The 16,879-nt window shown below is 42.8% G+C and overlaps 1 protein-coding gene across 1 annotated transcript in view; it reads right to left on the bottom strand.

Annotated features, from left to right (window-relative positions):
- The window catches only part of ERC2 (ELKS/RAB6-interacting/CAST family member 2), an 871,001-nt gene that overhangs the window by 437,792 nt on the left and 416,330 nt on the right, over positions 1 to 16,879 (bottom strand). Inside the window, exon 13 of the mRNA XM_081105973.1 lies at positions 16,349 to 16,542. Coding sequence (XP_080962099.1) covers positions 16,349 to 16,542 — 194 coding nt within the window. The remainder of the gene's footprint in view (positions 1 to 16,348; positions 16,543 to 16,879) is intronic.

Genomic DNA, 16,879 nt, shown 5'->3' with positions numbered 1-16,879 from the left:
GCTAAAACTCTGTCAAACAAGCTGTAGCTGGGTCATGAAGCCCCAAACCTATCAATAAAAGGCCCAAGACCTAGCACCAGCACCAATCCATCTTTCTTCACAGCTGGGACTTGTCTGGGCACTTCCAAGACTATAACGGATTACAACTCTTCACATCCATAAGCGACACACTCAAGGGGCAGACTCAGTGAGCACCAAAGCCCCACTGAAGCAAGTCCTGCTCCATAAGGGTGTCTCCTGCACAGCAGTTCTTCCACTATAGTCACAGCTGATCCCCATAGCCAAATGGCCTGGAGGTCAATTACTCCCAGTGACACCAACAGCAACCAAGGCTCAACTACAATTAAACTGTGCACACAGCCCACAAAGGGGTGCACCAAGAGTGTCCACCTCAGGTGACTGGGGAGGCTGAGCCACTGGGCCCTATAGGAAACTTACTATACAAGGCCACTCTATCAACTCAAGGAGACTTAGCAGCTACCCAATACATAGAAACAAACACAGGGAAGAAGCCAAAATGCAGAGACAAAGAAACATGTCACAAATGAAAGAAAGAAAACTACTGAATATAGAGTTCAAAACCACAGTTACAAGGTTACTCAAGAATCTTCTAGAAACCTCTGAGGAACTTAGTGAGACTTTCAAGGATCTTAGTGAGAATGCCAAAAAAATGGAAAAGGACCAGTCAGAAATTAAACATACACTGACTGAAATAAAGAATAAGATACAGGGGTTCAATAGTAGACTAGAGGATCCTGAGAATCAAATCAATGATTTGAAATACAAGGAAGCAAAAAACACCCAACAAGAAGAGCAAAAAGAAAAAAGAATCCAAAAATATGAAGATAGTGTAAGGAGCCTCTGGGACAACTTCAAGTGTACCAACATCTGAATTATGGGGGTGCCAGAAGATGAGAGAGAGCAAGATACTGAAAACCTATTTGAAGAAATAATGACAGAAAACTTCCCCTACCTGGTGAGAGAAATAGACTTACAAGTTCAGGAAGCACAGAGAACCCCAAACAAGAGGAATTCAAAGAGGGCCACACCAAGACACATCATAATTAAAATGCCAAGAGCAAAAGACAAAGAGAGAATCTTAAAAGCAGCAAGAGAAAAACAGTTAGTTACCTACAAGGGAGTGCCCATACGACTGTCAGATGATTTCTCAACAGAAACTATGCAGGCCAGAAGGCAAGAAATATTCAAAGTGATGAATAGCAAGAACCTACAACTAAGATTGCTCTACCCAGCAAAGCTATCATTTAGAATTGAAGGTCAGATAAAGAGCTTCACAGACAAGAAAAAGCTAAAGGAGTTCATCAGCACCAAACCATTATATGAAATGCTGAAAGGTATTCTTTAAGAAGAGAAAGAAAAAGATAAAGATAAAAAATAGGAACAATGAAGTGACAATAAATACATATCTATCAACAATTGAATCTAAAAATCAAATGAATAAAAAATCTGATGAACAGAATAAACTGGTGAATGGAATAGGATCAGGCGCATGGAAATGGAACAGACTGACAATTCTTAGAGGGAAGGGGGTGTGGGGGGGTGCGGGAAGGGATTAGATAAGGATCTTACATGCATGTATGCATTACCTATGGACACAGACAATAGGGTGGCGAGGGCCTGGAGTGGGGTGGGAACCGGGTGGAGGGGAGCTATGGGGGGCAGGGGAGAGATGGACATCTGTAATAATCTCAACAATAAAGATTAATTTTTAAAAATACCAAAAAAAGCCGAAACCGTTTTGGCTCAGTGGATAGAGCGTCGTTCTGTGGACTGAAAGGTCCCAGGTTCGATTCCGGTCAAGGGCATGTACCTGGGTTGCGGGCACATCCCCAGTAGGAGATGTGCAGGAGGCAGCTGATCGATGTTTCTCTCTCATAGATGTTTCTAACTCTCTATCTCTCTCCCTTCCTCTCTGTAAAAAAATCAATAAAATATATTAAAATAAAATACCAAAAAAAAAATTCAGTGTAACAAAAAGAAGACAAACTGGCAGGGGGAGTATTTCAAACTAAAACCAAAGACAAATGGGTGAAAGTAAATATATAAAGAGCCTCTACAAATAAATAAGAAAAATACCAATAAAAACTCTGATAACTTATACACATACTTAAAGATGCCCATCTTCACTTGTAATAAGTTAAAAGCAAATGAAAACCACACTTAGAGGCCATTGTTCCCCTTCCATATCAACAAAGATTAAAAAAAGTGTGAAACCCATACTGCACTGAAAGGGTTAATAAGAAAAAAGACACATATGGCTGATGGGACTGCAAACGGTTTAGTCTCTGTAGGAGGCAACTAAAAATATTAGAAATGTATTAAGAGCAGTCTATGTGAGAGGAAAAGACTTGAAACAACATAGAAGTCCTTCAAGGGATAGTGGCAAATAGAACAGGATGCAGAGGTAAAAAGAATGGAGAGCTTTCACGTATGGGTATCGAAAGATTACACCATCGTGCTCTAAGTCCTATTGTTTGCTTCCATTTCTCTAGAAGCTGCTTCGGAAGATAGTCCTAGTTACCTCATGGCGTCTACTGCAGAGTAGACAATTACTATTTGGTGAAAGTAAGTAAGTTTATGCATGAAGGAAATAAATAGGTGAAGGAACACACTTGGGTACTTGGCCTATCCTCTAAGCTCAATATCAGCTCCTCTTATACGTGGATACACTGGGGCTGAGTCCTGGCTGTTCAAGACTAATGAATTTTCTAGGTTCACTTATTCATATTCCTCAAGGAAAAAAAAAAAACATTCAAAGGATCATATTGTTTCTAACCTTCCCTCAAAATATCTCCATGGCTTAAGGGGAAAAACTCAATTGCTTTATTCTGGCCACTGCATTTTCCACAACTAGGAAAGCAAAGGAGGCAGCCTTGACAGGACCATCTCCCACTTCTCTTGTGCATGAACTCCCTACTCTCTCACCTGCTACTCTTGGCATGAAAATCTTCATCACAACCATCACCATGACAACCACAGCCATCACCACTTAATGAACATCTGTGATGTGCCGGACCATGCTCCACACTCAATGTGCATCCTGGTCACAAGCTCATGAGGAATGAGGTATAACACAATGGTCTCCAACTTACAAATACAGGGACAGGCTTGTATGGACACATGTGGGCGTGTGTCCAACAGGACGCAGCTATGATGTACTGTTTCTTAGGATGGAGTTTATTTTATTTTCTATACGTAATGTTCTGATGATGGATAGCTATTTGCATAACCTGGACTACAAGTGTAATACTAATATAAAGCAATAACAGGTCTAGGATAAATGACACATGCACCATCCAAGAGCAATGCTTCTTTATCTGCTCAGGAATCCCTAAAAAGCCCCTGCTTTGCATGTCGAGGTGGCAGAAGAGCACCCACACTCACCAAAGTGATAGGACACCTATGTGCCAATTGCCCGGAGAGTGTTTCTCACCAGGGCCCACTCATCGCAGGTTATCAGAAGATTCCCAGCTATTCATTATTATACCCAACTCATTCTCTCCACGGCAATTATCTGTGAGCAACATATCCTGCTGTCCTTGGAACCATCAAACTGACATATGATTAAATAACAGAGGGCCGCGAAGTTAAATTTAAAACCACTCTCTTACACTTCAACTCACACATCACATCAAGATCTGTCCGGCCATGGGAATATTCTAGCTGACCCACGGAGGGGCTACTCCGTTACTTCACGTTCCCCCTCTGAGAAAGGTGATGCTCACGTTCTCAAAACTTTCTGAAGTAAAATTTTGCGTAAAACAATTCCCTGTGTGAAGTCCTGCCCTCGCTTCACATGAAAATATCTTAAGAGTTGCTTATGTTCACTGTTGTGTCTTCACAATTACGTGTGGGATCTCACAAAAGAAGGAAAGAAAAAAAAACCCAGTGTATTTATTCAGCACACTGAGAATCACAAGCCTTTCAATTTCCATTGTTGAGAGTTACAGTAAAGCGTAAGTTATTGCACACTCAGATATATTCTGAAATACCAATAAGAATATGCTTATGTTAACAATGTTACCAGTTAGAAAGCAAACTGCAAGAGAAGGTCAGTGGGCAAGCTGCAGGTAAAACACGAGGCTACTGCCGCTGGACTCAAATAGCAGCAATCGTGGTTCTTCAAGGGGAAATTTGTTTTCATTCCCTGATTTACTCTATAGTTCTAGAATTAATGCTTTTCTACAAAAATAATAATTCTGCACACCCCCTTTTATTTTTGCAGAAGCTACATTAGGAAAAACAACATGTTTCATCCCCAATAAATTAGTTGCACCCCAAGCAAAAGCAGTCATTTTCTCCCTTTGTATTCTATTCTATTTTTCACCCATACAGTATTCACTGAGTTTGGCATAAATTAAGAAAGAGTGGCAAATATTAAAATCATCAGAATACCTTACAAAGAAAATCTCCAAAGCCTTTATTAGATATGTTAACAACACAGTATTTTCTTTAGAGAAACATACACAGTACCCACTCGTTTTTAAATAGGCACCCAAAATGTAGGCTTCACAAACATGCAACCTTACTCAGTGTGAAAATTCCACACACCTTCACCCAATGCTGAAGCAAGCCCCAGCCACCAGTCGGATAGGTTTCCCTACGACGTGAGCTGGTATTGTGGCTAATGAAGTGATAGAATTCACATTTCATAAGAAAAGCCATATAAAGGAAATAAGATATTATTTTTCTAGAAAGTGATTTATAATAATACTGAGAAACTATTTTTTTTAAATTCCTTCCCCTTCTCAACATTTACAGAAAAGGCTAACATATCTTGAGAGATTTACTATTTGCTGATATTCATCCACATGGTAGTACCAACAAATAGCCAGGAGTACGGGAGGAAGCGGGGTGGGAGGGGGGTTGGAAAACCACAAAATGGTTAATTCCACAAACATGGTATCTCTTAGTCTAGAGCCAGGCCTTTATTAAGCCAGCCTGCCACTATCTCTTCATCGAGATGCTGTTGTTCTTACTGTTGTCATTGTTTTAACAGATTTGCACATTGAGAATGGCCTTTCTCAACCCTGATGAACTTCAGAAACATACTGCATCACAAAGCATTTCAGCTACAATTGTGTTCCTTCATCTTCCGCGCTGTCCTAGAGCAGCGGTTGCCAACTTGTGGTCCCTGGACCACTGGTGGTCCGTGAGGTCTGGAAGGTTGGCGACCGCTGTCCTAGAGGTGTGGATAGAGCATCGGAGCAGCAAGTCCAGCGAAGACTAAACAGCCGAAATAATACAGGGCACAGAGCCCCAGTTCTACAAACTGGAGCTGCCTCAGCAAAATGTCAGCCATGGCAAGTCCCACCAAGGCCAGGTCAGAAAGGTGCAAGAACCAAGCCCTGGCTACACCTCAAAGGTTCAAAACCATGTCTAAATATAGAACCTACTTTATGTTTGCAGGAGCTGTAAATCAGGGAAAACAACTTTTTTCCATCCCCAATAAAATATTTGCACCCAAAGCAAAATCAACTGATTTCTGGCTTTCTACCAGTTCTGCTTGGGCATAAAATTTTCTGACACTTCACCAGAAATGTCAGCGTTAGTATAAGGCAGCTTTAAAGAAGGAAATGATTGTCTGACCTGTGGATAACCCCTCAATCCCAACAGGAAAAAGGAGTTTTCAAAAACACCTGAAACCCCGTTTTTCCAGTTATTAGTATAAATGGGAAAAACTATTTTTCTTAGTGGCCAAATCCTTCCTTATAGGAAGTGTTGGTCTTTGAATTCAGTGAGGGGAGAGGCCATGTCTTTTTACTGCGATATTCCCAAAGCCCAGCACAGGCCCCGACATGGAGAAGGATTTCAGTGCAGAACCAGGAAAGGAGGGGAAGGGAGGGAGGGAGCGAGAGGAAAGGAAGGAAGGAGGGAGCACAGGAGAGAGGGAGAGAAGTAAGGAGGAAGCAGGAAGGGGGAGAGGAAGGAAGGAAAGAAGGAAGAGAGAGGGGGAGAAATGGGTAACTTCAGCAGGATTTTCCCTCTCCTTTTACTTGGGATTTGTTTTTCTTGAATTTTCAAGCATCCAGCTCGATAGAAAACCAATCATATCTTTTCTTAAGGCTTCCCGTCTGGAGCAAGAGAAGATATCCAGGGGAGTGAGGTTGGCCTCCAGAAAGAACCCACCAACAAGCTCAGTGGGGACCCAATAAAGGTGGCAGGAGTGAGAGGAGCTCATGCAGGGACCTTTCTTCGACAGTTTTTTCCAACAACATTCAGGGCTATGACTGGCCACTCCAGTGGGTGGCACACATGCATCAAGCTAGAGACCCATCCAAATTCAAGGATGCAGCATCTACTAGGGAGAAGGTACATTGATTAAACACCTCAATTTGAGAGAGGGTATGACAGCAGGAAAAGGGGTCAGAGAGCAAGCTGAGAGTACCAAGGAAGGGAGAGATTGCTTCTGCGGGGGGGTGGGGGGGTGGGGGGGATGGTTCAAAGAAGGCTTGGTGTTGGAGTGACACCTGAACTGGCCCTGGAGGGGCAGGATCTGGGTACAAGAGACCAGCTCTGGCCCTTGCCAATTTTGCTCAGTGGTTCGAGCATCAGCTCAGAGACTGAAAGGTTGGGGGTTCAATACCAGTCAAGGACACGTACCTCTACCTCGGTTGCAGGCTCATCCCCACCCCAGTCAGGGCATTTTGGGGGCATGTGTGGGAGGCAACCTAATAGATGTGTCTCTTTTCACATTGGTATTTCTCTCTCTGTCTCTTCTTCCTCCCTTCCACTCTCTCTCTCTAAAAAAAAAAAAAAAAAAAACAGGGGAAAAAATATCCTCAGGGGAGAATTACAGCAGCAACAAAAAGAGACCAGCTCAGGCTGGGAGGTGGGTTGGGGACAGGCATGAATCTCACGGTATCTCCACAAAGTGCCTCATGGGATGTAGTCTATGAACACATACTTGGGAAATGCAGACTTGAGCACACGGCACAGGCCTTGTCAGAGACTTTACTATGCAACTAGGGCTGAAGCGACAAAATATTCAATCCCTAAATCAGGAAGGATGGCTTTAGCGGGGATCCCCAACACCTTCACTTACATGCTTGTACTAACTTGAGCAAAATATTTAGCTTTTATGAATTCATTTCCTCTTCTCTAATATGGAAGAAATGACATCCCTGCTTCATGTGGCTGTCATGAGAAGCAAATGCTACATAAGAAGTGATGAGTTCAGTGCTGGCCCTTAGCTCATGCTCATTGTAATGACTGCTGCTGCCACTGCTGCTCTTTCTATCAGCAGCCACATCAGTGTGCATCGTGAACACAAAACAGGATGCAACATGCAGCATTTCTTCACCAGCTCCATCAACCTTCCAGCAGCTAGTTTTTGGAAATGCCAGGCCAGCAGGTAGGGCTCAGCCTAGCACACAGTAGGTGCTCACTCCAAACTCGTGGAGGGCATGGGGCCAAAAAAAGACCCTAGGAAGAGCAAATCCCTGGGCAAGATGGTCTTCATTACTTCCTCGGGCAGCAGGCCTCTGAGGCCCGGGAGGAGTGACTTCATCTTTTGCTGGAAGAATGAGGGATTGAGAGCGCAGGGCTCAGCTTTGGGGAAGCATCACAGAGAGTTTATTTTGGTAGAAGTGTTTGAAGTGACTCTGTAACAATGAGCTCATGCCGGCTGCCAGGTGCCAGCCGTCAGCCGGAGCCTGCTCGCCAGGGGATGCGCCAGGCCCATCAGACACGAGCACTGCGGATCCCATAAGACTGGCTCCAGGGACAGCCCCTTCCTCTCCGAGAGGGGATACTGAGGCACAAACAGGAAGCAGCTGGCCCAGCACCCAGAGCACACTGCGGGCTGAGAGAGCCCTGGAGAGGCCTGAGCCTTCTGGTTTTACTTGCTTGATTCTCTGACAGGATTTTGAACGGATTCCCAAAGGATACTTTTTCATCTTCTTCTTTTCTTTTTTTTTTTTTTGTCAAGTGCTGCATACATTTATCTAGATAACTTCATTGTCATAAGCCGCAACCTAGTCTCACAAGGAGTTCCTAGAAATGAGCACATGTCACACACACCCTCCCCCGAGCACAGGCAGGAGCCGTTCAGCCTCTCGGGTTTCCCCCTCGCTGTGCGGAAGGGGTGGCTGGACAGCCGTGCAGTTTCCGCAGTGAGAACCTACGCAGGGTGAGAATATGACATTTGCATTTTACCACGCCCGATACTTAATAGCTGTCCACCCGAATCAAAGCGTGAGCGTCCACATAGAATTTGAAAAGGAAATGAGGCCATTTACAAAAGTGGTTGGAGGGGAGACTTTCCCATGGAGCCCACTGCACACAGAAAAGATCCGGGAGGTAGTGAAGTTTTCAAACTTCAGATTGGGCAAGAGGGAGGTACCAGGCAGACTACAAACTTCCACGGTAAGAGAGATCAGACTTTAGTTTTTAAATATGTGATGAATGTATACACACATACATACATACATACACACACACACACACACACACACACATCTCTGTATGTATGCACACACAAATATATGGATGGATCTCAGTTGTGAGCCATGTAGAGAAAGCACGTGGGGTAGTGATGCTGTATTCACCCTTTGTTACGCTTCGTTTTATTTTAACTGGTAAACCTGGAAGTGGCTGGAAGGAAAGCAGAGCTAACCCTGGAAACTTGTCAAAGCTCAAAAATGCTTCCAAGACTCCACAGACTTTTTGGTTTCCAGGAGAGTGGGGCTGGCCGGGTTCTCCCTCCACTAAAAATAAAACTAGAGGCTGTTTACAAGGGCTGTACCTTTTCTCCAGCATGTGCATTTGGGTCAGGAGGTTAAATGATATCGAAATTATCTGAATCTTGATTCTCCCACTACATAGTCACCCAATGGGGACTGGCTGAACCCTTCACCAAACCCACTCGGCACACCTGGCCCCTGGTCCGGAGAATCCCCGTAACCTACAAATCACGCGGGCTCTAACCCTGCATCCTGTCTTCTGAGAGTCAGAGTCCATTCCCCACGAACTAGGAAAGAGCTAAACACCGCGAAGCACAGTTGCTGGAGGAAAAAAGGAAAGCAACCACAGCAGAACACCTAGGGACACATCTCCAGGCCCAGGCAGGGAGCCTCATCTGTTACAGCGAAAGGGGTCCCCGGTCTCCAGGGCCTCAATATCAACAGGTGCAGACTAGGGTAGCGAAGGGAAGGCAAAGGAGAAAGAAAACAAAAAAGACAGGCGAGGAGGAGAGCGTAGAGCTTCGTTACAGGAGCGGATCCAAACTTGGAGGCAAGGTTTGGATAGCACATGGCCAAGCCCCTCCTTCCCCACCACAGCGTGATGTCTGCTTCTGCACAGAGGGGCACAGAGAGGGACCCCACAGTCATCGGGTTTCTGGTGAGAGCCGCTCTGCAGGGCTGTGCTTCTAGTCTCTGTTTAGATCTCTGTGTGGGGGACTATGGAGACGCGGGTTCCTTCAGTGTGACTTTGTCCGAGGTAGTTTCTGGGGCCCACCCCATGTGGCATGTGGGAATAGCAGAGGAGGGGGTTCATTTGCAAGGATCGCAGGGCACAGGGCACAGGGTTGGAAGCAGGCAACAGGACAAGGCTGGTACGTGGGCAGGAGGCCTCGTTCTGAAATCGTTTGCTGCTGGTGTAAATGCACGGGTCTGGTGGCTTTGGTGATGAGCAGTGGACAGGATATAAAGAGGTGCATTTAGGGAAGAATGGAGAAGAAAATAATATAGCTTGCCTTTCAAAAGAGCAACTGTATCGGTTATCAACTTAAAGTGACTCCTTTTTTTAAAGTAAAGTCTAGGTAGCACAAATCATACTATGAGCATCTTTTAGTAAACTCATCGATTCAATGATAAAGAAATCACTAGATAATTCTACATAGTATCAAGAAGAGAAGTCTTGCCTCATTTAAAGGTGAACCAATTATTGACCGGGGCCCTCTTTCTTAGAGGAACCAAACCTGGGATGTGTGTTCAAACAAAATGTCCATTTTGCATCTTAATATTAGGGTACACACAGTCCACACTGAATCTCGTTTTACATTTGGGCCCATATGCTATTCCATAGGTAATTAAAGTGCGTCTTATAGCTAATAAAAAGAAAGCTAAAAATTTAAAAACCAAAACAATGACAGGAAATAACATGTGTGTACAATATGTTACGAACATACTGATAATTTTCAAAAGTGCCTTTAAAAAAAGTATTATAAATCTTTCAAAACACAGTGATTTATTAAGCGAAAAGTCTCAATGGTTTGCACTATTAAATCTGGCTTTTAGGTTGCTGTGTCACGGGCACATCTTTTGTTCTATTCTCCGAGGTTAAATTTAGCATCCTGCGTTTGTTTTTTTCCGCTGCTCCATGTTTTATCACCATGCAGTCAATTTTGCACTAGGGAGTTTTCCTGAGGATTCCTCTTATTGATTTTATAATCCAGGAACAGAATGTATCAAATAATCCAACAGTGATTTATTTCCATCTTCTTCTTCGCCTTTTCCCACTTATATAGCCTTCTCGTAAAATAAACCTTCCCTGGGCATGGGATGAAAAAATAAATGTGGTGGCCTGAGCAAAACCATTTCAGAAATGTGTTTGTTAAACAAGTGCAAGCAGTAAATTGAGCTTAGGAGGGAAAGGCGGTTAGAAGAAAAACTGAAAGTACTAACCTGAAAGTCAAGCTGATTGGAGCAAGGGTGAAAGCAGCAATTTGGAGGATAAGCAGAAAGAAAAAGGGATAGCAAAAGAGAATAAAAGGAAGGAAATGCATTAGTTTTAAACATACAGCCAACAGATGTTATATTAGCAGGTTTTATAACCAAGTGAAGGACAATAAAGCAACTTTTATCAAGATATTAACCGCCCCCCCCCCCAAAAAAAAGCTGTGGGCACACACCATAAGCTGTTATACTAAATATTATACCTAGGACACAGGTACCTGCTCACACACCCACAGTCACCACAGGCACTGAGGTGAGCCAGAGGTGTGCTCTGGCAACCAGTGGCAGAGCTTGCTCTTTTCTGGAGGAATATTTTAAAAAGTTCCTATCTGTATGCATATACAATTCTCATTATTTAATAAAATGAAATGGAAATTACTGAGGTATTAGAGTGGGCAGTAAGCACTGATGTCAGAAAGATTTTATTTGAACCAGTCAGTCGGATGGTTATATCCTATGAGATATTTTTCCTTCCTCCCTAAAAATAAAAAAGGAGCCAAGCAATTTGGCTTTCTGTTCAAAGGTTTCTATTTGAGATGCTCACAGAGCACTGCACCTCACGATGATCAAAGACGCCACGAGGAAGGCTTCTGGTGAGGGGCCCATCAGCCTCCCATGAAAGGACAGAGTCCCTTCCAAAGGTGAAAGTACTTTTGTTCAGTTGTGAAAACGAGAATCGTACTTCATCACTGACAATATATATCCACACGCTTGATCGCTTATTTGTACAAAAATATTTAACGTGCCCTTCTAATCAGTCAGAACAATAAAATCTCTAATGTCAAGCAAACTTTAAAAGGAAAAAAATAGCATGACCGCCTTCAGACTACCTCAGGAGCACATGGTGGGTGTTCATTTTGTTAACCTGTAAAATATCATCGGCAAAAAGCAAAGTGGATTTACCAGCTCTCTATTCAGTGGGACCCCACCATTCTCTACTGCTAAGAAGTAGCTTTAAGCATTTGCACAGGAAGGAAAAACAAAACAAATCCTCAGGAGAAAGCTTAAACAAGAACATCTCCCGTGAAAACAGCATTGACTGTCATGGTAAACATGAAGGAGAAAAATTCAAGATTAAGCACATGGTGAAAGCATTGATCTGGTAATTCCTGTAACTGAAATCCCCCTGCAGAGTGTTCTGTAATTATGAACGCACAACTGATCAAAAATAAGAGATGGGTCAGGCCATGGTCAGTGTGGGGACGTTGGGGATGCTGGCCCCAGCTGCCGTTTCAAATTCTTCTGGATCAGAGGTGTATCAGGCTGAGATTCATGGTCAATCTGTAGGAAATGCTAAACTGAAATAGCAAGCCAACATTTAAGATTTAGTTGATTTTTCTAAGGGTTCCTACTTTTCACCAAATTCTCAAAGGATCCATGCTATCCATGACCTTCCCCCAAAGGCTGTTAGGGATGGTGTAAAGCCACCTGCCGCTTATTTTAAAGAAAGTTCTGCAAATATAATAACAAACATAATTGGAAATTACTTAGGAAGAGGAGTTTATACCAAAACAAATAGAACTGGTATCGTTTCTTCCACGTACCAGGAGATTTCTAAACACACTATCATAGTTAAAAATAAACAAATAAAGATTAAGTTTACATTTTGTGAAAAGAGTTCTGAAAGGAATCAAAGAAAGTATGTCAGCACATTATTAAAGAAATTCAGGAGGAAAAAAAATCATAGCTTCTCAACCCTAGATAAGGCACTTGTGGGCACCTAAAATGATGCCTCAATGTCCAAACATCAGGTGGCATTGGTCCCGACCCAGATAATGGAGTGCCGCCTCGGCTTCTGTTCTGATGCTCTGTCTTAGCAGTGGAACCGAGGGAGCCAGCCTCCTCTCCACAGTAGGGAGGGATGTGACTGATGGCTTGACTGGAGCAATCCCTGTCCTTGAGACAAATACCAGCAAAGCCCCTAACATATTTAAGATAATTACATGAAAAGGCACCTGCCTGATTCCTTCCCATGGGTCAGCTGCTTGTTTGGCAGACTGTTCACCCCTCTCCTTCCCTAAGGCACCAAACGATTAATTACGAAACTAAAACTGCAAGTCCCTGATGGGCACCAATACAGAAAGGCTATCTATTTCACTGTCTCTAATGTTCAATTAGCTACTCCATTGTGTAGCCTACAAAATACCTAGCACTGGTGATTGAATAAGGACCTCAATTCTCAGGGACTTGCTCAAGGCCTCCCAACCACCCTGTGCCAAACTTCCCAGAGCAGCCTGCGGTCCCAGGCAGCAGCTCCCTGCTAGAACCATCGGGATCACGAGCCCGGCTTATGGCAGAACTGCACACGGGGACCACACTGGAGCAATACGCACTTTGAAAGGCAAAATCTTTAGTGGCTGGTGGAAAACATCACTCACGTGGAATTTAAGAGGTAGAGGCATCCATGTAAGTGCCGGGCATGTGTTATTTGGAACATATACATTATAGAGAAAATAAAAAGTGGGAAGATTACCGAAACAGAAAGCAAGCAGGAATTGCCCTTGGAGCGAGAAGCAGGCCAGTGTCGCAGTCGTTGAGTTATTTCTAACCCCATGCCTCTTGCTGCACACGACTGAAGTTCTGGGATATTTTAGAAACTAGCTGCCTTGAAAAGGAGGCCTTTTCACTCTGGTAGGTCACATTACAGACCAGAGACCACAAATTTATTTCAAGTTCAATTTCTTGGTTTTCAAAATCACAAACTTAATTGCAAACACTCCTCCGTGACTCCAAAATGGAGATATATGTCACATTGCTAAGAAATCTTTAGTTCCCAACATTATGAGGTATGAATTTGGCAGCCTAAGCCAGCAAATGGAGATACTGCCCAATGTGAACAGGGCTGCCTGACGAGACGAGGAAGATGCGTGGCTGGAATTTACACGTAGCCCTTACAGCAGCAGATAAGGCTCGAGAGAGACAGGCCAAGGCTGTGCTCTCCTTTTCCCAAGATGTTTCCCCTCTTGATCTCCACCCCCAAACTCCTCAGGGGCCTGGGCTGAGGCTGGGGCTCAGACATTTCCCAGACTGTGCTCTGCTGCTGGACCCAAGACACAGGCAGGCAGAGAGCTGGGACGGAGTCAAGTCCCAGCACACGTTTTATGAATTACAGTGCCTGGGAGGCATCAGCTTTAAGGAGAGGCAAAGGCAGAGATAAAGAAAATGTGCAGAAAGTACATAAAGATAAATGCCTGTAAAATCACTGTTGTCTTAATGCATTCCATATTGAGGAAATAAAAATGTGAAGACTCTTGATGATTTAATGACCAGAGCGTCCAACTAAGACCTGTTTGTCCACCACACAATGATGCTTTTTTTTATGCAAATATTTATAGTAGCTGATCCTGATTTTCAATTACAGTTCTGGAGAGCTGGTTTGGGGCAGAAAAATGCTTTCTAAATGTGGGGCACATCAGTTTCCCTCATGAAAGCTAATAAGATGAGGCAGACCTCCCGTGTCCCAGCTGCGGTGCCTCTCTGCTGGCTGAGTGACTATTTGGTGCTACTCACAGTCAGTCACTCATGTGTCAGACCTGGGTTCAAATTTAGCCTTTGATTCTTATAAACTCTTCCATCTTGAGGAAATTAATTAATTTGCATAAAGTCATAGTTTTCTCATCTAGAAAATGGGGATGCATTGTGGGTAAGATGTAGTGGTATGCAGTATTGCAGGTCAAATGCTTAGAAGAGCGTCTTATACACGATTAGTGTAACCTATTATTGAGATTCCAAATACTATTATTAATTAATATCATCAGTATAACTATCTAAGGCATCTTATCAATGGAGCTCTGCTTCCCAGAGCGGTGGACGAGGGGTCCGGAGACCTACATTACAATGATGTCCCTCTGACCACCGGGCCAATCCAGAGTCTGTTCAACCTGTCAGGGCCTTGGGTTGGTCCTAAAATGTAGTTCCAAAATAGCCATTAACAGTGTTCTTAAGAACCAGTAAACTGGCAGAACATTTCCACATTATAAAATCAAAATAAAGTCCTTTAAAAAAATTTTAATTTGTACACTTAACTCAGGAAAATAGTTTTGGTTTAATGGCTACAATTGGTCTCATTCAATCAAAATCAGATTATTACCAGACTAATGCTAAGATTTTTAAATGGTTATTAGCTGATTTGGAGTTTGGATATATTTAATACTATACTTGAAAATGTCAAAATTTTATTGAGAACTAATCTGTCCATTTAATACCAACCCAGGTAATATTGAGAATTTATTGAACATTCAGCTTTTCATAATGATATAACCATCCTATCTTACACTGGGAATTGGTACCTATAAAGGATGACATTTCTATTTATTTGTTTGTTTGTTTGTTTGTTTGTTTATGTATTTATTTATTTTTGTTTATCCTCAGCCGAGAACATTTTTCCATTGATTTTTTTGGGGGGAGAGTAGAAGAGAGAGGGAAAGACAGAGAGAAACATCCATGTGAGAGAAACACATCAATTGGTTGCCTCCAGCACGAGCCCTAACCAGGGCCCAGGCCGGAGAAGAGCCTGCAACTAAGGTACATGCCCTTAACCAGAATTGAACCCGGGACCTTTTGGTTCGCAGGCTGGCGCTCTATCCACTGAGCCAAACTGTTTAGGGAGATACATTTTAATAGGTTATTAGAGATACACTTCTAACAAGATCCAAGGTCACACAGCTGGCATGAAGCTGAGGCAAAATCTGAACCCAGGTCTTTCTGTTGCTAAAGCCCGTGATCTTTCCACACCCCATAGACAGTTATTCTGCATATATCCTGAAGTCTGTTGGGCCCGCACGGGTGTCTTGGTCAGAGCTGGCAAACACTCACGGATTTATTCAAAATTGGCTGATCTCTTCCATATGCACTGAATCTAGGAAAGACAAATTCTTCCTTATTACTGAACCAATAAGGAATCCTGAAAGGTTATGGAGTTACGTAAAATTATTCAGAAATTCTTTCCTTATATGAAATACAGGAAAAAGCACTGATGGAAAGCTTATTTTTACAGTCCTTGCTATACATACATACAATATGGACATGATTTATCTAAAAATCTAAATACTCTGGAACCCTGATATAACATTCTTTGTTTTTAGACAGAATTTGCTATCAAGTAGACCTGCCTTAGACCCTCTTCAAACGTATTTATTTACCAAATGTCATAAGGTCCTCTTAAAAGATAAACCCCAAGATGAACTTAATGTTGTGTGCCAAAAAACACTGGAACTCCTTTCCTTTCTCCAATCTTGAATGAATTCCCAACTACCGTATAATCTTCCATATTCTTTGCTTGAGACAAACCTAAACCACAAATGTTTGTCTTTGATGGAGAAAAAAAAACACAACTGAGGTTTCAGGTAGTCAAAGTCTTAATTTCTTACACACTTTGCTGGCATCAATGCCAGACCACTATTTTCTTAAACACTTCAGCAGTACATAAGTCATCAAAAGATAAGCCAAATACCTTCTGAGTAGCCCAGAGAAACCCAACATCATCCTAAATAATGTTGGTGCTCCACACAGGCCAAATTCATCAGACGTAACTTGTTTCTGACTTGAAATATGAATGTGTATTCTAAAACCACGGTGCCCTGAGATGCTAACTAATCAATAGGCTCTCTCTCGCTGTGGGCAATTCATAACAGGACTGCAACATTTACCTCTCAAGTTCCGCGATCTTCTTGTCCTTGTCATTCTTTTCATTCTCCACCTCCTTGAGGATCTCCAGCAACCTGTCGACTTCAGCTTGGGCCTTGCCACACTCATCGCGATAGTAAGATGCCTCTTTATCAAGCTGCTTTAATCGGTCTGCAAACTCGGGGTTCATCCTGGAGTCATCTTCAATATTATGAGCCTTCAATATTATATTTTTAAAGAATGGAGTTAAGACAACAATTTAGAACAAGAGATAGTGAAGTCACCAATGGCCCAGAAATTAACTATGGAGAACAAAATAATAATCACGAAGAATTATGGGTATACTGTCAGTTGAAAGGCCAAACGGGAAAATCGCACACGTCAGCTATCTTAGAACAACGCTGATTTTAAATTATATTACAGTTTCAATGGAGAGTTTTTTTTTTATTGTTGATATTTTATTCCATTAAACATAGCTACTTTTTGCTTTTTTGCCCACCAAACATCTCAGGGGAGGTGGGGGTAGAGACTGTGATGCTACCTGGTCATCTGTC

The sequence above is a fragment of the Myotis nattereri genome (assembly GCF_964212035.1).
Source record: "Myotis nattereri genome assembly, chromosome: 14".
NCBI lineage: Eukaryota > Metazoa > Chordata > Mammalia > Chiroptera > Vespertilionidae > Myotis > Myotis nattereri.
Note: the sequence above shows the minus strand (reverse complement) of the source record. Positions and strands in the feature narration are given on the sequence as shown.